This window comes from Oryx dammah, unplaced genomic scaffold, assembly GCF_014754425.2.
Source record: "Oryx dammah isolate SB20612 unplaced genomic scaffold, SCBI_Odam_1.1 HiC_scaffold_25, whole genome shotgun sequence".
Classification (NCBI taxonomy): domain Eukaryota; kingdom Metazoa; phylum Chordata; class Mammalia; order Artiodactyla; family Bovidae; genus Oryx; species Oryx dammah.
The window spans coordinates 73,731,314-73,753,763 of record NW_024070209.1 but is presented as its reverse complement, the minus strand read 5'-3'; the positions used below and the strand labels follow the sequence as shown (position 1 = coordinate 73,753,763).

Sequence of the window (22,450 nt, the reverse complement as noted above, 5' to 3'; positions counted from 1 at the left end):
TGTGTGTTATGTTATGTTATTCATTTTCTTCATGCCTCATTTTCAATACTTTGTTGTGAAATTTGTCAAAATATCTCACCGTACATACTTGCCTGGGAACATTGTAAGATAAAGTCTTACTGAGTAAAATGGGATTAATTCCTTAATGAAAGATTTAAAAGTTAAAGATAGAATGTGTGATTGTTATAGTTTTAAAATTTGGTTTTATTTTGGGATGTGTGCCATTTTGTAGTGTTTTGTCTTATGTAGATAAATACATTTGATCTTTGTTAACTTGGTTCTTTTCAATTTAACCATGCTGTTATATAAATGCTACTGCTTTTATAGTTTTTTTTAAATTATGAAAAGTAAGTGATAGTTTAATTGTTGCCAGTTAAGAATTGTTTAGCAACTGGTTTTTCCCTCTTTCACCTCTTTTTTTAATACCATTTGTATATGGAGTCAAATGATTTTGATTGATGCTTATAAAACTGAGAGCTACTTGTGAGCAAATTTTCTTTCTATATTAGTTTGGTAATAGAAAAATTCACTGAAAGTAATGCTTTATTGTCTTTGTATGTGTTAATAAAATTAAGTGCCTGATGACTTGGTTAAATAAACAAGGGTTAAACAAAAATGAACAATATTCACTTACTACATTTGAGTGAATGTAAAATGCTAGTTGTTTGCACTGTTGTCCTTTATTCTCATTATTTTCCTTTATGATAAATTGAGTTTAATTTTATTTACTATATAATGAGAGCTTATAAGTAGATATTTTTTCTATTTCTTTACAACAAAGCAATATATGAGAGACATTGTTCTTTGTACCTCTGTCTCTAATTAATGATTTACTATTCTTTTTACTTTTTGGAAGCATTTTTTTTTTCCTTTTGATAGGGACCAAGTAATGGTCTGATTATTATAGGAATCAAGATTTTATCAGATTTCCAATTATAATTTCTTTGAAATCTGGGTAGTCAGCCTGCTTAATTTAACAAACTTATTTGAAAATTCAGATTTTCTATTTTTAGGGAATTATTATTTAGAATGCCTAGTAATTTCAAATGCAACTAGTATATGTACTGCCTGGTTCTTTTACTATCTAATATTTACTGGTTATTTGAAAGATTCAGTGTATATATATCATTGAGTAATATATCTGTGATAGCAGTCATTCTCTTTATGTATTTTAGCCAGAATTGTTTTCTGCTCTTTGGCATTTTGTAGTATGTTTTTCAAAGACAAATTTAGATTTTTTCTAAATCTGGCTTTACATTCTAGATGAAAATAAGAATTGCTGTAAATATGTAAATATCAAATACTTGATCAGAGAAGGAAATGTGGTGGTAGAAATGTACAGTAACTGGATTTTCTTTGTGTAACAGCACTGAAAAGAGGCGCAGGGAGCAAGAAAATAAATATTTGGAAGAGCTAGCTGAGTTATTGTCTGCCAACATCAGTGACATTGACAGCTTAAGTGTAAAACCAGACAAATGCAAGATATTGAAGAAGACAGTCGATCAGATACAACTAATGAAGAGAATGGAACAAGGTAGGAAAATAAACAGAAAAACCCTCTGGCTGTGTTCTTTGTTATTAAGACATTTACAGTATGTGATTTTACTTTTTATTACTAAGAAATGGAATTAATTTTGTAATTTTATTAAAGAAGCAGTTTTGGGTAGATGGTATTTATTTTAGAATGTGAATCTGAGACCCTTCTTTTACAACAAAGTGGCTTGTTATCTTGAGAACTGGTTGCCTTGAAACTTTTGAAACCCAGAAGAGTCGGATAAAACTTAGTGACTCAACAATAGCAATCATGGAATTAAGTCAGGAGATACACGTTGTGTCGGACCGGAGGCGCTGCATAGCGTTGAAAGACAGCAGCTCAGTGGTAGGAGAGTCCCTCCACCTGAATTTAAGCTTATCTCTGCCTTGGCAGTGGTTGGGGGGAACAACCTTCTCTGAGAAAGTGAAGAAGAAATGAAGTGAAGTCACTCAGTTGCGTCCAACTCTTTGCAACCCCAGGAACTGCAGCCTGCCAGGCTTCTCTGTCTATGGGATTTTCCAGGCAAGAATACTGGAGTGGGTTGCCATTTCCTTCTCCAGGGGATCTTCCCAACCCAGGGATCAAACCTATGTCTCCCACACTGCAAGCAGACTCTTTACTGTCTGAGCCACCAGGGAAGCTCTGAGAAAACCCAGATTTATTTTTATGGCTCATGTTTATACTATTTGTCTTTACTGGGGACCCCACACCATACAACCCCTGGGTTGCTTACCAGAAACAAAGGCAGAGTGCTTTGAAGGAACATCACCATATCACACCCCATCAGATTCCCAGAGGAAAAGGTGCTCCTGAGGGAGATTGTGTGCTATAAACTTATATAACACAAGAAATCATCTGCAGGGAGTAAGAACACAAACAACAAACAGAAGGAATAGGCCCTGAAGAACGTCACGCTACCAGCAGCAGTGTGAAAAGACTGAACGAATAGTCTGTTTTAAAATGGTTAAAGTGATAGGATTTTACGATTTTAGGGGCTAGGTAGTCTAGTGACTCGGAGAAGGTGATGGCACCCCACTCCAGTGTTCTTGCCTGGAGAATCCCAAGGACGGCGGAGCCTGGTGGGCTGCCGTCTATGGGGTCGCACAGAGTCGGACACGACTGAAGCGACTTAGTATAAGCAGCAGTCTAGTGACCACTGATTCAGCAGACAAGAGATGCTGGTATTCTAGGTCTTCAGAGGGGAGAGCCACCCAGAGGCTGTATGGACCCTTCCCTGCTGGATGTGGACACCCGGACAGGCTGGCTCATCCTCCCTCAGCTGAAGACGGGAGGATTCCGAAGATGGGGAAATGGAGTAGTCCAAAGGGAAGGACACATAGACGCTGACACTGGTTCAGTTCAGTTCAGTCGCTCAGTCGTGTCCCACTCTTTGCGACCCCATGAATCGCAGCACGCCAGGCCTCCCTGTCCATCACCATCTCCCGGAGTTCACTCAGACTCACGTCCATCGAGTCAGTGATGCCATCCAGCCATCTCATCCTCGGTCGTCCCCTTCTCCTCCTGCCCCCAATCCCTCCCAGCATCAGAGCCTTTTCCAATGAGTCAACTCTTCGCATGAGGTGGCCAAAGTACTGGAGTTTCAGCTTTAGCATCAGTCCTTCCAAAGAAATCCCAGGGTTGATCTCCTTCAGAATGGACTGGTTGGATCTCCTTGCAGTGCAAGGGACTCTCAAGAGTCTTATCCAACACCACAGTTCAAACGCATCAATTCTTCAGTGCTCAGCCTTCTTCATAGTCCAACTCTCACATCCATACATGACCGCAGGAAAAACCATAGCCTTGACTAGATGGACCTTAGTCGGCAAAGTAATGTCTCTGCTTTTGAATATACTGTCTAGGTTGGTCATCACTTTTCTTCCAAGGAGTAAGCGTCTGTTAATTTCATGGCTGCAGTCACCATCTGCAGTGATTTTGGAGCCCCCCAAAAATAAAGTCTGACACTGTTTCCACTGTTTCCCCATCTATTTCCCGTGAAGTGATGGGACCAGATGCCATGATCTTCGTTTTCTGAATGTTGAGCTTTAAGCCAACTTTTTCACTCTCCTCTTTCACTTTCATAAAGAGGCTTTTTAGCTCCTCTTCACTTTCTGCCACAAGGGTGGTGTCATCTGCATATCTGAGGTGATTGATATTTCTCCTGGCAATCTTGATTCCAGCTTGTCTTTCTTCCAGTCCAGCGTTTCTCATGATGTACTCTGCATAGAAGTTAAATAAGCAGGATGACAATATACAGCCTTGACATACTCCTTTTCCTATTTGGAACAGTCTGTTGTTCCATGTCCAGTTCTAACTGTTCCTTCCTGACCTGCATACAGATTTCTCAAGAGGCAGGTTAGGTGGTCTGGTATTCCCATCTCTTCCAGAATTTTCCACAGTTTATGTGATCCACACAGTCAAAGGCTTTGGCATAGTCAATAAAGCAGAAATAGATGTTTTTCTGGAACTCTCTTGCTTTTTCCATGATCCAGTGGATGTTGGCAATTTGATCTCTGGTTCCTCTGCCTTTTCTAAAACCAGCTTGAACATCAGGGAGTTCACGGTTCACGTATTGCTGAAGTCTGGCTTGGAGAATTTTGAGCATTACTTTACTAGCAGGTGAGATGAGTGCAATTGTGTGGTAGTTTGAGCATTCTTTGGCATTGCCTTTCTTTGGGATTGGAATGAAAACTGATCTTTTCCAGTCCTGTGGCCACTGCTGAGTTTTCCAAACTTGCTGGCATATTGAGTGCAGCACTTTCACAGCATCATCTTTCAGGATTTGAAACAGCTCAACTGGAATTCCATCACCTCCACTAGCTTTGTTTATAGTGATGTTTTCTAAGGCCGACTTGACTTCACATTCCAAGATGTCTGGCTCTAGATTAGTGATCACATCATCATGATTATCTGGGTCGTGAAGATCTTTTTTGTATAGTTCTTCCGTGTATTCTTGCCACCTCTTCTTAATATCTTCTGCTTCTGTTAAGTCCATACCATTTCTGTCCTTTATCGAGCCTATCTTTGCATGAAATGTTCCCTTGGTATCTCTAATTTTCTTGAAGAGATCTCTAGTCTTTCCCATTCTGTTGTTTTCCTCTATTTCTTTGCATTGATCGCTGAAGAAGGCTTTCTTATCTCTTCTTGCTATTCTTTGGAACTCTGCATTCAGATGCTTATATCTTTCCTTTTCTCCTTTGCTTTTCACCTCTCTTCTTTTCACAGCTATTTGTAAGGCCTCCCCAGACAGCCATTTTGCTTTTCTGCATTTCTTTTCCATGGGGATGGTCTTGATCTCTGTCTCCTGTACAATGTCACAAACCTCAGTCCATAGTTCATCAGGCACTCTATCTATCAAATCTAGACCCTTAAATCTATTTCTCACTTTCACGATATAATCATAAGGGATTTGATTTAGGTCATACCTGAATGGTCTAGCTGTTTTCCCTACTTTCTTCAGTTTGAGTCTGAATTTGGCAATAAGGAGTTCGTGATCTGAGCCACAGTCAGCTCCTGGTCTTGTTTTAGTTGACTGTATAGAGCTTCTCCATCTTTGGCTGCAAAGAATATAATCAGTCTGATTTCGGTGTTGACCATCTGGTGATGTCCATGTGTAGAGTCTTCTCTTGTGTTGTTGGAAGAGGGTGTTTGCTGTGACCAGTGCATTTTCTTGGCAAAACTCTATTAGTCTTTGCTCTGCTTCATTCCACATTCCAAGGCCAAATTTGCCTGTTACTCCAGGTGTTTCTTGACTCCCTACTTTTGTATTCCAGTCCCTTATAATGAAAAGGACATCTTTTTTGGGGTGTTAGTTCTAAAAGATCTTGTATGTCTTCATAAAACCGTTCAACTTCAGTTTCTTCAGCGTTACTGGTTGGGACATAGACTTGGATAACTGTGATATTGAATGGTTTGCCTTGGAGACAAACAGAGATCATTCTGTCATTTTTGAGATTGCATCCAAGTACTGCATTTTGGAATCTTTTGTTGACCATGATAGCTACTCCATTTCTTCTGAGGGATTCCTGCCCGCAGTACTAGATGTAACGGTCATCTGAGTTAAATTCACCCATTCCAGTCCATTTTCAGTCACAGAAAACTAGTCAATCTAATCACACTAGGACCACAGCCTTGTCTAACTCAATGAAACCAAGCCATGCCTGCAGGGCAACCCAAGATGGACGGGTCATGGTGGAGAGGCCTGACAGAATGTGGTCCACTGGAGAAGGGAATGGCAAGCCACTTAAATATTCTTGCCTTGAGAACCCCATGAACAGTATGAAAAGGCAAAATGATAGGATACCAAAAGAGGAACCCCCCAGGTCATTAGATGCCCAATATGCTACTGGAGATCAGTGGAAAAATAACTCCAGAAAGAATGAAGGGATGGAGCCAAAACAAAAACAATACCCAGTTATGGATGTGATTGGTGATAGAAGCAAGATCCGATGCTGTAAAGAGCAATATTGCATAGGAACCTGGAATGTCAGGTCCATGAATCAAGGCAAATTGGAAGTAGTCAAACAAGAGATGGCAAGAGTGAATGTCAACATTCTAGGAATCAGCGAACTAAAATGGACTGACACTGGTATCGGTCCCCAAAGGAAAAAGTCAGCTCCTTGCTTTGTCCACACCCTTCACACAGCTGCCAGCCAGGATTTTAGTACCTTACTCTTTAATGTGAATAAAAATCCAGGTATTTGAGGAAAGTCTGTAATATCAAAGAGAATAAATCAAGCAAACAAAAGGGAAAGAAAGGAACTCAGAGGAAGCAGAGATGATACAGGATACAAAAGAAAAGTGTAAAGCCATCCAACAGTCTTTCACCAACAAAAGGGAGGATATATCATCTATAAAATGCTATAAAATGCAACATTCAAAACAAATAACTTTTGGAACTTAAAATTAGGATTGCTGAAAAAAACTCAAGCCCATTACCGTGTTTTCTACTCGTTGCCCCCTCATTGTGTCGCCTGCAGCCATTCCAGGCATGTTTGCCTCAGGTCTTTGCACTTGCTCTTCTCTCTGTCTGGAATGCTCTTCCTTGGATGTACATAAAGCTTAGTCCTGTATCCCTTCTATGTCATGGTTCAAATATTTTTTCTATGTTAACTTGTCCCTCACTAACCTGTCTAACACACATACACATGTGTGCATACACACACAAACACGTTTCTACATCTTCCTTGATTTATTTTCCCCACAGTACTTGTTACATCTGACATATACATTTTGTTTGTTTATTGTCTGCCTACCCTCACTGGAGCTTCATGAGAGCAAAGGTTTCTGTTTGTTCACCACTGTGTCCCGAATACCTAAAGCAGTTCCTGGGTACATAGTAGCTTTTCAGTGAGTATTTATTGAATAAAAGGATAAAGTGTTGAAAGACAATTTGAAGAAATCCCTTAGAAAGTAAGATAAAAAGGCAAGCAAAGGAAAGCAAGAGAAAGATAAAGGGTAGAACATATCATTAGTCCCAGGGGAAGGAAAAAACAGGCCAACTAGAAGGGAAGAAATTATAAGAAGTAATACAAAAACAAAAAAATTCTCAGAATTAGAGGCTGTGGGTTTCCAGATGGAAAGCATACATGTCATGTGCAGCACAATGACTGAAAAAGAAAGAAGAAGACCTCACACCAATACACAATTTCTAGACACCAGAGAGAAAAAACAAGAGAAAGGAAAAACACAGACACATACTGGATTACTTTCAGAAGGATCCAGATTTCTAAATAACAACACTGAAAATGAGAATCCTGGACCTAGAATTATGTGTTCATCCAAATGAAGTATGGGTACAAAATAAAGACAATTTTCAGACATTTAAAGCCTCCAAAACGTTATCTCCTATGTACTTTTTTTTCCAGAAATATCTATCAAGGGCTTCCCGGGCAGTTCAGTGGTTAAGGCTCTACTTCCAGTGCAGGGAATGTGGGCTCAATCCCTGGTCAGGAAACTAAGATCCCACATGCTGCATGGTGCAGCCAAAAAATAAAAATTAAAAAGAAATATCTATCAAGACCAAGGTAGTAAACCAAGAAAGAAAGGCATTGGATCTTAACCCAGGGAAACCATGGAATCATAACAGAAGAAAGGTAGAAGGAAACCAAGGTTCACAATTGAGCAGCAGACTGAAGAAGTAGCCAGTCCCAGTTGGAGGAGGCAAACAGAGGGCTCCGGGAGGAATATGTCCATGGGGAAAAACAATGGGACTCATAGAAATATATGATGACTGAGCAAATTGAGAGGAACTTTTCAGTCTGGTGGAGAGTTTAGAGATGAGTCAGACTTCACAGAAAAACTAAAACATAAAACACAAGAATTGTAAATTACAGTACATACCTTGACTCATTTATGGACTGTATGTAGCATAGTAACATAGATATTAAATACTGACTTCTCTAAAAATTATTGTAACTATATTAGGGGGATGGAAAGAGGGAAAGTGTGTGTCTAGATGGTTGATGTAAGTAAATTATGATAGCATGTTAATAGATTGTCTAACATGGACACAATCAGGATATAGCAAATAATCATGTTATTGAAAAATAAAAAATGTATTAGTTAGGATATAGGCAAGGCTATTATTTCAAGAGACCCAATGTACAGTGGCTTTAACAAGATAGTCTAGGTGTGTGTCAGATGTTCAGATTCCTTCCATCTCTTAGGCTGTGCCACTCCTAGGGTATTGCCCTTATCCATGTCAAACATGGCTCACCTGTGCACGTCCCAGATGACAAGGGGAAAGAAAGCCGGAAGGTATGCTTCTTTCTCTTTAAGGACAAGACTCAGAAATTGTGTGTCACTTCTGTTCACATGCCTTAGGCTGGTCAGTATAGCCACTTCTAGCCACTCCTGCCTTAAGTTTTGCCTAAAATTTTATGTTTTACTTTTCATGCATAGTTACTTAAAAATGTACTTGGCTTTGGAAGTTTATATTCTTTTGGAATTATTTCTTTTAAAAAACAACAACAACAAAAACCTGTCTTAATGTTACACATACATGAAATGATGAAGGAAGTGTATCTTAGAACTAGATGAGAAACTCCCATGCTATAATAATTTAAAAATAACCCAATTAAATGAAGTCGCTCAGTCATGTCCAACTCTTGGCAACCCTTTGGACTGTAGCCTACCAGGCTCCTTTGTCCATGGGATTCTCCAGGCAAGAATACTGGAGTGGGTTGCCATTTCCTTCTCCAGGGAATCTTCCTGATGGAGGGATCGAACACGGGTCTCCCGCATTGCAGGCAGACGCTTTACCCTCTGAACGACCAGGGAAACCCAATTAATAAATGGGCAAAGGCTCTGGATAGAAATTTCTCTAAAGAAAACATACAAATGACCAGTAAGCACAGGAAAAACATACTCAATATTACGAGCCATCAGAAAAATACAAATCAAAACCACAATACAAATACCAGTTTACATTGCTAGGGTGGCTACAGTCAAAAAGACATAGCAACAAGTGTTGGTAAGGATGGGAGAAGTTGGAACCCTCATACAGTGCTGGTGAGAGTGTAAAATTGTGCATCCACTTTGGAAAACATTCTAGTAGTTTTTCAAAATATTAAAAAGGTAGAGTAATTATATAGCCCAGCAAGTCTACTTGTAGGTATATAACAAAGAGAGTTGAAAACTTACATAGAAATGTTCATAACAGCATTATTCATAAATAACCAGTAAGTGGAAGCAAATTATATATCTATAAACTGATCAATGGGTAAATAAAATAAGGTATACCTGTACATTGGAATATTATTTGGCAGTAAAAAGAGTGAAGTACTGATACATGCTTCAACATCGATGAATCTTGAAAACATTATGCTAAGCAAAAGAAGCCAGTCACAAAGGACTATGTATTTTATGATTCCATTTATATAAAATGTCCAAACTAGGCAAATCTGTAGAAATAGAAACTAGATTGGTGGTTGTCTTGGGATTGGGAATGTTGGGAAATGGGGAGTAACTGCTAAAGGGTGTGAGATTTCTTTTGGGGGTAATGAAAGTGTTCTAAAATTTATTGTAATGGTGGTTGCACAACTCTGTGAATATACTAAAAACCATTGAATTGTGTTTTAAATGCCTGAACAGTGTGCTGTGTGAATCATAGCATAATAAAGCCGTGTTATAAATACTAAATGAGATAACGTTTTACACCCATTAGGTTCCCCAGAATTAAAAACCGTGTTGTTATCAAGTATCAACATACAGAAAAACAATAACACTTGTATGTTACTGGTAGTACAGCCTCTTTGGAGAGTAATTTGTCAAACTTAGGTAATGTTGAAAATATACAGGACCTGCGATCCAGCAGTTTCACTTCTAGTATTTACCCTAAAGAAGCTGTCACAAATATGCCAAAGAGAAAATACGGAAAATAGTTTATTATAGCACTGTTCATAGTAGTCAAAAGGCCTGCCAGTAGGGGACAAGGAAGTCAACTGTGGGTTATTCATGCAGCAATTCAAATGAATATATCAAATTTATAAGTATCAGTATAGTTAAATCTCAAACATAATATTGAGTGGAAAAATAAGTTGAAAAAGTCTGTATGTTTTTATATAAACATTAGACAAAAAACAGTACTATATTTGTACGATCATACATATGTAGTTGAAGTATGAAAACATGCTTAGAGCTGCCTTCAGAACAGGTCACTTCTGGAAAGGGACAGAGGTGGAATGGTGGTAGAGCTGTAGTTCTGTTTGTAACATTTTATTTACTTAAAAAAGAAAGACCTGAAGCAAATAATGCTTACATCTGTGAAAAATGAATGACGGATGTGTGAATGTAGCTATGTCACTTTATGTATTTTTTGTAGTATTTTAAATATTTCATATTTTAAAGTGAAAAAAATGAATCTCTGTATTCAGTAATACCATATTTGGTTTTTTTGGTGAGCTAACCAGTCTGACCAATTGGAAACTTTTATATAAGTATTGTTGCTACTTTAAGACAATGGGTGGACTTTTCAACATCTCCACACAAAAGAATTCCAAATTATGTAGCAGCTATTGTTTTATCCATCAGAGCTCACAGAGTCATATCTTCACTCTCTCTTCAGTGCCAATTGATCAGCTCAGAAAAGGAAAAAGAAAAATATAGGAATAATTGTTCTTTTACAATTTGCTCATTAAAAAAAAAAAAAAACTTTTGGAGTAGACTTTTTAAAAAAAGTTTATATATTTATACCATTTTTTCTGTTGGAACACTGTACTTGATAGGTCAGAAAATTCAAATTTTCCTGCTGCCACTTATTAGTTGTAAGATTACTTCACCTTTGTGAACCTCCATTTTATCATCTACAAAATGGGTATAATTAAGATTAAATGTGAAAGTACCTAGATAATAAGTAAATGTTATTTGAATCTGAAACTAGGTGAATTTTTGTCTTCATGAACTTGACATTGTGGAAATGAGCTCCTTTCAGATGTGTGACTTTTTGTTTCTTTGTTACAGAGAAATCAACAACTGATGATGAAGTACAGAAGTCAGACATCTCATCGAGCAGTCAAGGAGTGATAGAAAAGGAATCCCTGGGGCCTCTTCTTTTAGAGGTAGGTGTTCTCATTGACTCAGAAAGTGATCAGAATCTTTGTTCTAGCCAATCTGATTTTTTTCTTTATCTTCCTTATAGTTTAAATCCAATTAATGAATTATAAAACAAAGTAAAATTTTAAATAACTTTTAATGATTATTTTAATCTCAGAAACTGTTTTGACAGTTGTTATTTCAGAATCAAATGCAAGGAACAGACATGAGAAATTTTCATAAAGGCATTCTAATGGTCACATGGTAAACTAAAGAAAACTGTCTGGCTTTGCTGTTTCTTTATGGTAGTTAGGACTAATTGGGAAAATAAAACTTTTGGAATTATTTAGCTAGCTAGTGCTGATTCTACTGTGTTGTGTGCTTAGTGGCTCAGTTGTGTCCGGCTCTTTGCAACTCCATGGACTGTTGCCCGCTGGCTCCTCTGTCCATGGGGATTCTCCATGGCAAGAATACTGGAGTGGGTTGCCATGCTCTCCTCCAGGGGATCTTCCCAATCCAGGGATCGAACCCAGGTCTCCCAGATTGCAGGCAGATTCTTTACTGCCTGAGCCACCAGAGAAATCCAGTTCTGCTGTAGGATTCTACTTCTGAATAAGGGATGCCTCGCTTTGTTACAGTAGGTGTTTTCTGACTAAGAATTTTTTAACTATTTATGTGACCATTGTAAGGGAACTTACTATTTTAACAACTCTCTGTCACACTTTTTAAAATGAAGAACTTTTAATCTTGAATTACTTTGTAGCTACTGTGTAATTTTCACCTATTTTTTCCTATCTAATCTTTATTCCCTCTGTTCTCAACACGGATGTTTTGTTTCCAAGCTGGTTCATCACCTTAAGTGCTCCCTGCCATGCATGAATGTTTAAAAACATACATATGTGTGTATATATACACACATATTCCCCCCAAATTAGGCTTTTCTATCTCTCGGCCTAATTTTATTTTTTATATATCTATATTTATTATATACATACATGTACATAGCTATAAATATGTGTATTTAAATCATACATGTATTTTTATATTATATATAAAATAAATTATTCTTTCCTGTCCCACCTCAAGGTCCTTCTTTCTGGTGAAGTCTCGCTAACACTCAGACTTGTATAGGTCTCTTGATTTTCTAACTCCTTTATACATTTTTTCCTGTTACCCAAACTAATCCTCTGTTTTTGTAGTAAATAGAATTCCCTCTACCAACACCACTAATTTGAGAATATTCTCAGCATTCCCTCTTTCGTAAAACTTCTTCATAATCCTCATTTATAAAACTATCTCTTCTCTCTGGCTGCTCATTAGCCTTATTTTCTCAGGTTTCTTTTTCTTGTAGTTCAGTTCAGTTCAGTCACTCAGTCGTGTCCGACTCTTTGAGACCCCATGGACTGCAGCACACCAGGCTTCCCTGTCCATTACCAACTGCCAGAGCTTGCTCAAACTCATGTCCATTGAGTTGGTGATGCCATCCAACCATCTCATCCTCTCTTGTCTCCTTCTCCTGCCTTCAATCTTTCCCAGCATCAGGGTCTTTTTTTATGAATCAGTTTGTCACATCAGGTAGCCAAAGTATTGGAGCTTCAGCTTCAGCATCAGTCCTTCCAACGAATACTCAGGACTGATTTCCTTTAGGACTGACTGGTTTGATCTCCTTGCAGTCCAAGGGACTCTTAAGAGTCTTCTCCAACACCATTGTTCAAAAGCTCAGTTTTCGTTATGGTCCAACTCTCACATCCATACATGACTACTGGAAAAACCGTAGCATTGACTCTCTTTATCTGCCTCTTTAATGTTAGCTTCCCCCAGGTTCTTTTGGCTCTTTTCCTTTTGTTTTTTATTCTGTGCACATTTCCTGGACCATTTTATCAATATCTGTATCTTTGTCTATATGATGTTTTCGTGTGTGTGTGTGTCTGTTAAAATACCAAAGGGGGCTTTCTGATTGTACACCTGTGGTGGATTCATGTCAATGTATGGCAAAACCAATACAGAATTGTAAAGTGAAATAAAAAAAAATAAATAAATGAATAAAAAAAAAAAAGAAATGCTAATACTAAATTGCTCAGTCATGTCTGACTCTTTGTGACCCCCATGGACTATAGCCCGCCAGGCTCCTCTGTCCATGGAATACTCCAGGCAAGAATACTGGAGTGGGTTGCCATTTCCTCCTCTAAGAGATCTTCCCGACCCAGGGATCGAACCCGAGTCTCTTAAGTCTCCTGCATTGGCAGGCGGGTTCTTTACCATTAGCACCACCTGGGAAGCCATGAAGTCTAGATAACGAACCTAAAACAGATTTGAAATAGCAGACACCAATTCTGACTATGTTAAGCAAATGTGGGCTTTCCTCATAGTTCAGCTGGTAAAGAATCTGCCTGCAATGTGGGAGACCTGGGTTTGATCCCTGGGCTGGGAATATCCCCCCTGAGAAGGGAAAGGCTACGCACTCCAGTATTCTTGCCTAGAGATTTCCATGGACTGCATAGTCCATGGGGTTACAAAGAGTCCAGCACGACTAAGCGACCTTCACTTTCACTTAACCAAATGTGAATTCATTGGGATACTATTTTGATACACAGAACCATGCTTAGAAATAAGGTGAAACTAAGGCATCTTGGTCTTCCTTGGTAGCTCAGTTGGTAAAGACTCCACATGCCATGCAAGAGACCTGGGTTCAATCCCTGGGTTGGGAAGATTGCCCTGGAGAAGGAAATGACATGCCACTCCAGTATTCTTGCCTGGAAAACCCCATGGTCAGAGGAGCCTGGTGAACTACAGTCTGATGGGTTCAAAAAAGATTTGGACACAACCTAGCAACTAGGCATCTTAAGGAGGCTAGAAAGGAGAAGCTATACAAATGGTCTCTTTGAAAGACCCCTCTGGACAGTACTCTGCTGCCAGAATGAATGTGTTCCAACCATGTACATTCTGATTGTAATTCTTCTCAAGGTTCATATTTAGGGAGGAAGTTTCCCAGTGGCCTCATTAAGAATCCCATGAGACTTTATTAAATGGGGAAGAAGTAACTCCTCAAAGGAAATCAGACATTCTCTGAAAGGGGAAAAGGTAATTATAGTTAAAAACAAATAAGCAAAAACCAAATGATATGATATGAACCTGTAAGTCACATAGGTATATCTTTAGCCCAGATCTCTCTCCACAGCTTCCCTTTCATTATATCCTATTGCCTTTTCAGCATCTCCATCAGAAAGTTCCTCAGTCATTTCAAAATATAACATTCCTAAAGCTAAATTTATAATCGATCCCCTCATCTCCTATTTAAAAAAAAAAAAGTCAAAAAATTTAAAACTTGGTTTTTTCCCCCCCTTGAGTCCCCTTTGTCTAGGAAAGGCACCTATCTACCAGAACCCTGAAGTCATTAATGAAGGATCACCGCTTGTGCTTGTTTCCGTCTGCTAGAGGTCCCCAGATGCTGTTTGTTCTGCATCTGTAGATTTCTCTCTGTCACTTCCACTGCCATTGCCTTGATCCAGGCTCACATTTGACCTGGAGTATCACAATAGCATTGCAGTTTGTCTTCCTACTTCCAGTCCACATGCCACACCCACTGCCAGAAGGATCTTTGTTAAAGCAGATCATGTCACTCTCCTGCTTAAAAACACTACTTTCAAAATAATCCCCATGGCTTTTTTGGGGGAGGGGGGAGGTAATGGTGCTTTACTTTGAAGCTTTAAAAAAAAAATAACTTTTTATTGTTAAGTATAACACAAATATGAAAGTGTGTACAGGGTGATTTTTTTTTTCACCTCTGAGCTGTTTCCTCTGTTTGAGTGTTCTTTCCACCCCTTGTCCCCCCGAGTTATTGCTCTGTGTCCTTCAGGCCTCAGCTCAGGTGTCTTTGAGCCTCCTCCCAGGAAACTTTACCCACAATAGCCATTCCTTTGCCCATTTGGGATCTGTGCATAACCTTTGTGAACGCCTCTATTGTGCTACACTGTGACTATGTGTACTTGTCTTTTTCCCTCAGAGACTATAAAATTGTTGAGAATGTGTGTTTTATTCCCAGAACTTGGTCCAGTGACTGACACTTGGTGATACTCAGGGAAGCTTGTGTAATCATTTAAAGCGAGGGCTCTATGAGAAGCCCTGGCTAGTGTGAACCCTGTGTTGAGACCCAGGGTAGTCCTCTTCAAAGGCTGATATCCTGGGAAGAGAGAAAAACTCTTCCAACTGATGATGCTATACTGAGTGCAGTGGCATTTGTCATCATCCCTTGTGTGTAGCTCAGTGTCAGCCCAGCTGTGAGAACTTGGAGAAATAGGAAGATTCCTTCCCAGCAGCATGCTTGGAAATTTATTATATGCACAACACATGAGGGAAACTTGTAGAATAAGAACAAATATTAGCAGGTTATATTAATTAGATACACTTTTAGATATTAAAAATGTTTATATATTCATAGGAATAGTTTCAAAGGATTCTTTGAAATGTTATGAATCTCTTGGGAATAGGATTTTGGCAGATCTTATACTATCCACTTAATTGTCATATTTTTAAAATTTTCAAGTATATATTTTATTTTAATTTAGAAGACAAACAAAAACCCCACATATCCAGCCCAGGATAGGCTGTCTGCATCTCAGGAGAAGGTCAGCAGGACATCTCTGCAGCCATGGGGTAGCCTTTGTCAACCTGTTTTCCAAGCCAGTCTTTTCTGGGGAAGCTCAAAAGAAACATGATGCCCCAGACTTCTTAGAGGAAATGATGAGTCCATGTAACCGAGGCCAAGCAGGGACCTGGTAAAAGTTCTGTATTCCCTGTAAGGCTGACCAACTGCATATTCCAGAGGCCAGCTACTCGAATAACTTCCCAGCTTGGCAGTGAGGTGAGGTGCAGTCAATGGGAGAGCCTGGAGAAGTCCCAGAAAGTGTGAAAACAGGAGCCTGCAGGGACTACAGACCTATTGCAAGGAAGGAGAACTTTTAAGTCCTTTGGGTTTCACAAATGCCTTAAAAATAATTGCACTGTGTAGTCCAGGTGAATCTCTCTGGACCTTGCTAGTGCTTGAGGTTTATCTGCATACCACCCCTGTGTCCACGACTGGCTAGTCTTCAGAGTGGGCAGAGATGACCCCAAGAGTGGGTCTCGGTCTCTTCAGCCCTGCTGCAGACAAAGGGTAATAACTTCCAGACCTAGAGACAGATACAGAGAGTGAAAAAAGCAAGGGAGAAGCTGACTGACTGAAGTTAGACAGGGTTGCTAGGGAGGCAGTGTCCTAGAAGGACACCCTGAAAGCTAGATAGAAAAATAAGAAGGTGGTGATTTGGAAGCTGGGTAGTGTGTCCCTTGGAAATGATTCGCCATGAAATAGCCAAGTTTTTCTTACTTGCCTGCTTTGTATATCAGTCTTGTTTCTTGCTCTGAGATACTTTGTTGTACTTGTGCATGCCTGTGTGCTCAGTCGTGCCGATTCTTTGTGACCCCTTGGACCATAGGCCACCAGGCTCCTCTCTCCATGGAATTTTTCAGGCAAGAATTCTGGAGTGGGTTGGCATTTCCTCCTCCAGGGGATCTTTCTTCGATTGCTTTGACCCAGGTATCGAACCTGCATCTTCTGCACTGCCTGCATTGGCAGGCAGGTTCTTTATCACTGTGCTTCCTGTGAAGCCCAAACTGTTTTTTTATTAAACTCTTTTAAGAGGCCCCTGGGTGTTCTTTGGAAGGAATGATGCTAAAGCTGAAACTCCAGTACTTTGGCCACCTCATGCAAAGAGTTGACTTATTGGGAAAGACTCTGATGCTGGGAGGGATTGGGGGCAGGAGGAGAAGGGGACGACAGAGGATGAGATGGCTGGATGGCATCACCAACTCGATAGACATGAGTTTGAGTGAACTCTGGGAGTTGGTGATGGACAGGGAGGCCTGGCGTGCTGCAATTCATGGGGTCGCAGAGAGTCTGACATGACTGAGTAACTGAACTGAACTGAAGAGGGCAGAAAGGAAAAAAAAAGTTAAATTATATTTACACTGATTCAGTTAATAGCTATGAACATTTAAAATATCTTTTAGATCTTCTAAGAAAATGATATATGTTTGTATTTCAGTTATCCCTATTTTCACATAAACTTTAAGAAAAATACATATATTGATCACCTGTTATGATTTAGTCTGATCTAATCTATAGCTACTCTGACTTTAAGAAGACAATTGGATATGAGAGTGGCTTCTTGTGCTCATCTAAATCCAAAATAGATTAGTGAAAGGTTTGTCTAGTGTTGAGGTTTTTAGATTATTAATCACATCCCTTTCCTCGTCGCATTATGAACTAAGTGAAAAATAGTCACAACAGTCAGGTGGAGTAAAAATAGTTTTATTTCTTTTTGTTCTTGTTAAAGAAGATATTAGCAGTATTTTTCATGAGAACAGTGCTGTGCTTCATTATTTTTTAAAATCTTGATTGAATACTTGGAAGGCAGTGATTTTAAGATGTAGTTTCAAGTTCAGTTTATTTGAATATTTGGCTTAAATAATCACCTGAAAATTTCAAGACGCCTCATAAAAATGAGATAGATATAAGTGGAAAAATGTATCATTGGATGAGTTTCTGAGTCACATTACTCATTTTGAAATGCTACCTACCAATTATGTAAGTTTTTCTTCAGATTTCTTCTTCTTTTTTTTTGGCCACACTGTGCAGCTTGAGGCGTCTTCATCGAGGCTTGAACCCAGGCCCCAGCAGTGAAAGTGCTGAGTCTTAACCACTGGACCGGCAAGGAATTCCTTAAATTCCATTTTTTAAAAAATCTCAAATAGTGATTCTCCAAATTAACCAGAAGGTTTTGCATTTTCCTTTTTTAAGAAATGGGTTTTCAAAACCCACCAAACCTGGAAGACTTTTGAGCAGTGAAAAGGTTTTGTTTCCAAATGTTTAAACTGAGAAGATAATTTTTATAAGTGATTTACATCATTTTCAGCAACAAAATGATAACTGTGGTAACATTTCAAAACATCCATTTTCATATACTGACTCCATAATGTGTCTTTTTGAAAGCAGTTTATTTTCATTGTTAAAATTTCATCTTTACCCTGAAGGAACAAAATTAAGTGTGTATATTATTTGGAAAATACCTGCTGGGTAGGGTATTATCATTACCACACATCATCATAGAAAAGGTCAGCAAACTTGGGACACTTACCTTTTTTAAAAAAAGAAAAATGAATAGCTCATCAACATTGTTAGACAGCTTTGTTAAGTCCTTTTTTTACAAGTAACCAGCAAATCATGTGTAATACCAAGGGTGGTTACGTCTTGTTACAAAATTCTGTAAATGTTCTGCTTTTTAAAGGACTTGTTTTTGTTGCTTTTCTACATTTTATAGCAAGTAAACTGCAACATGTTGCAATAAACAGAAGGACTATAAATAAGGTATCACTGTCATCTTCTCCATTCTGGATCCTCTCTCAGATTCTGATATGGACTGAGTGAGGCACCAGGGTGTCGATATGTTAATAAAGCTTAATTTCTTCCTTATGTTTTAGGTTTTACTATAAATAGAGATTCTGACTTTTTGGCCGCACCTCTGTGGATATTACGCTCCCCTTGGGCATATACATCTTCTTTTGGAGCTCCTGGGCTCCATCTCTGTGCATAGAAAGCCCTCTGTGACTTGGCTCCTGTCCACCTCTCCAGACTCACTGCCTGTCTTGTGCCATGTGCTCCAGCAGCTCCAAACTGCTTTTCTGTTCCCTTATGTGCCACGCTCTCTCCTCTGCCTAGAGTGTTCTTCCCTCATTCCTCTTCCCCTCCGCCACTGTGCCTTTTATAACTCAGATCAGGGCCTGTAAGGAGCCTTTCTCTGCCTCCCACCTTGACCCCAAATAAGCATCCTTCTTTATACTCACAGAATAGTCTGTGTTTGTCTTTCATACTGTATTTCTCACTGGCATTTTATTAGGCTTCTGTCTCTCCACTGTACCACAAGTTCCTTGAGGGTAGACACCAGGTCTTAACCCACAGTTTAGAGATGTTTATGACTGAATGGGTCAGTCACTTACTTCACATTACTGCCATAAAATTTCTTTCTAAGGAAGAAGTTTGACATATTCATTCATGCCTACATGAAACGTAAGTGTACAGTCTGTTTTAAAATCCTGTTCCCTCCACAGAGAACATGCAATATTAAATCTTCTATTCAATACCCTTTTTTAAAATTTGACACATATTTCCACTCTCTTTTTCAATAGAGAAACATATTTGAGTATTTTTCTTGTCTCTTTTAGCCTCATAACCTCTTAATCCTTTTTTTTTTCTTTACAGGCTTTGGATGGGTTTTTCTTTGTTGTGAACTGTGAAGGGAGGATTGTATTTGTGTCAGAAAATGTGACCAGCTACTTGGGTTACAATCAGGAGGAATTAATGAATACCAGTGTCTACAGCATACTGCATGTGGGTGATCATGCAGAATTTGTGAAGAATCTGCTACCAAAATCACTAGGTAAAAGGAATGTGTGTTTTTTTTTTTTTAAAGAATATGAGCTCTCTGTAGCTTCCACTCAGTAAAGTATAATTATTATTATGTTTATAATATATGGTATTCTGTGTCATACATATTAAAATTTAATTTCAGCCTGAGATTAAATATGAAGGAGGAACATCATCAAATAGCTGATGGAGAACATTCCTTTTATCCTCTTCCTCTAGATTTTGCCATAATTCTGTGACAGAGTTAGGAAGCAGAACAGTTAGTCGTCTACCACAAGAAGCTTCTGCTTGGAATTCCTTTTGTTTTGAATTTTAATTATGCCTAAGGAAGAGACAAATGTGTGTAATTTATCCTACCACCTTGCTTAGAGAAAAGAAAAAAGGAAGGAGGGAGGAAAGAATAGTGTTCATATTACATACTTACTAAAATGAACATTTTTTGATGTGAGTGGTTTCAACTCATGAGTTCCAAGCATGGTTGAAGTTCCATCCAGTGGTTGGATGGGCTGTTCACTGCCAGAGGAGGCTAGCTGAGAGGATAGATAGGGCTGACTTCAAGCCTGTGTTCTCTTCACTAAGCCATGTACCTGCTCCTTAACCTGTAGACACTCCAGAAGTTGGGAGGAGAGTCTTGGCTGGAAATCCTGTATAACTAATCAAACATGAAAATAAAATGTTATCCATAGCTCTTTATTTCCTATGTTGTTCACTTGATGAAATGGAAGTGTTATTTCTTCTTTTAAAAGATACTATGTGTTTACTGGGAGCCTGAAATGATTATTACTATTAAAATTACTAGTTTCAAGGGGTTATTAGGGGGTCTTAATGTGGAGTGTGAGTGACTTGAGAGATAATATAGTGGATTCCTTTATTTTAAAGATAAGGCAAAGATTAAGTTATTAACCCAAACCTCACAACTAGTTCGAAGAACCAAGACTCCTTATCCAGTATAGATTTGTTTCCGTGATATCCTCTAACTGTTGCAGAGTGATGAGATAATAAAAAAGGAGGAGATTCAACAGCAAAGCTATGGTAAGAAAACTGTTGGGAATGGTGAGAGAACAGCCTGAAAAACCCTGTCTCTCACCATGGCTTGAATATAATATTATAACTGGGAAGTAGTGACTCGCTACACAGTGATTCTCACTTGACATGTATAAATATCTGCTCTACAATGGAATTCAGTTTTATTACACTGAATCCAGTAACATTTCTGCTTTAGCAATCATTTTAATGAAGTAAAATGATTATCTGCTATATTTAAGGCATTGTAGCATGCAGATTGTGCAAATAAAATAAAGAGCAAGAAAAAATTATTTAAAAAACCAAGGTTGGTCTCTTGTCTATTCTAAATATTTTTTTTTTGAGTGACAGCCTTATTTGAAAAACTTTGATTCCTCCAACCAGGAGGAACATACGACATACTCTCAAGCCATCCCTTAAGCATCCATGCCTTCCAGGTTAAAATTCTCGCTTAGTAACAGACCTATGATTGTCAATCTTTTTTTTTCCAATGCCAGAGTATAGCGGGAAGCAAGTGGAAAAGCTTATTAACTAACTGCTATAAAATTCTGAGCAAAAAAGCAAGAAGCTATTAATTTTTAATTTTGTCTTTGTCTGTTAACAAATTAGGGTATTTGTAAGGCCTTATCTTTGAGGGTGGAAATACTATACAGTTTCTTGCAAGTTTTACATTTCTCTAATTGGTAAAAGGATTAAATTTGCAAAGGAAGGTTAGTCTCTTTTTGCCTCAGGATAGTGTTAGATCTGAAGGGGTCTGTCTTTTAATCTGAGTATCTAAGCAGATGAGTAAAGGTGTGTCATTTGTATCTTCAGAGTTTGTACCTTTTCATCTCCTTCACAGGCGTATAATCAATTTTTCTTTCATAGTGAATGGAGTTCCTTGGCCTCAAGAAGCAGCACGCCGAAACAGCCATACCTTTAACTGCAGGATGCTAATTCACCGTCCAGATGAGCCTGGCCCCGAGAACCAGGAAGCTTGCCAGCGGTATGAAGTGATGCAGTGTTTCACTGTGTCACAGCCGAAATCGATTCAGGAGGATGGAGAAGGTAAAACAGAGAGTGGTTTTAAGGTGTTCGATCGCTTTTCCCGTGGTTTTAGAAACAGAGAGGAAATTGATTATAAACTGCCTTCTTCAGATAATATTTTTGGTTACTATATTATATATCTTAGTGGCTCTTCAATTTGCTATATATTTCTTAATACTTAAGAAAAAAATTGTTAACATCTAGAACTACCCCCCTTTAAAATACCCCCAAATTCTCAGTTGTAGCTGACATTCCCACTAAAATGTCACATTCAAACCAACTTGCTGCCTAGAAATAAGAGCTGTAACTCACTGCTGCCAGTTGGAAATGCACCAGATGCAGCAGGCTGTTGAACAGCTCTGATTTTTAGAAAGTTTCAAGCTTAGCGTGTACGGAACACTGGAGAATAGAGCTAGCACTTTTGAGGCCATACAAGGTAATTTATAAGGAGAAAGCTTATGAGCAGATGAAAACACAGCTGAAGCTCTAATAGGAATAGGGTATGAACATGGTATTAGTTAAATACGTTTCAGTGGATGAGTTTTCCATGCACGCTTAAACTGAACTAAGTTAAGAACACCACAGATTGGTGGAGTAAGGAACAGGGAAGGAAGCTGTGGAGAAGTCAGTCAGATGCAAAAAGGCTTGTCTGTAGTGGGTCCTACCTGGCAAAGAGTACAACAGTCAGGTGGAAACTTTTTACAGAATATACATGCAGGCCTGTCTCATGTTTAGCTGTGTGATACTGTGTGCAGCCTCTCACAAACATGGAAATGGGACCTTCAAAAAAATTACAAGTCCTAAGAACATAAACGTCTTCTGTCAAGGGCAAAATAATGCCTCTTCAGAAACAGTTAAATGTTGTGTTTTTTTCATAT

General features: G+C 38.7%; 1 protein-coding gene across 8 annotated transcripts in view; it reads left to right on the top strand.

Annotated features, from left to right (window-relative positions):
• Nucleotides 1–22,450, top strand: part of NCOA1 (nuclear receptor coactivator 1) — a 220,965-nt gene that overhangs the window by 125,649 nt on the left and 72,866 nt on the right. For all 8 annotated transcript variants that reach the window (XM_040224480.1, XM_040224484.1, XM_040224483.1 and 5 more), the window contains 4 exons: nt 1,368–1,534; nt 10,994–11,091; nt 19,359–19,536; nt 21,414–21,593. In XM_040224480.1, coding sequence (XP_040080414.1) covers nt 1,368–1,534; nt 10,994–11,091; nt 19,359–19,536; nt 21,414–21,593 — 623 coding nt within the window. The remainder of the gene's footprint in view (nt 1–1,367; nt 1,535–10,993; nt 11,092–19,358; nt 19,537–21,413; nt 21,594–22,450) is intronic.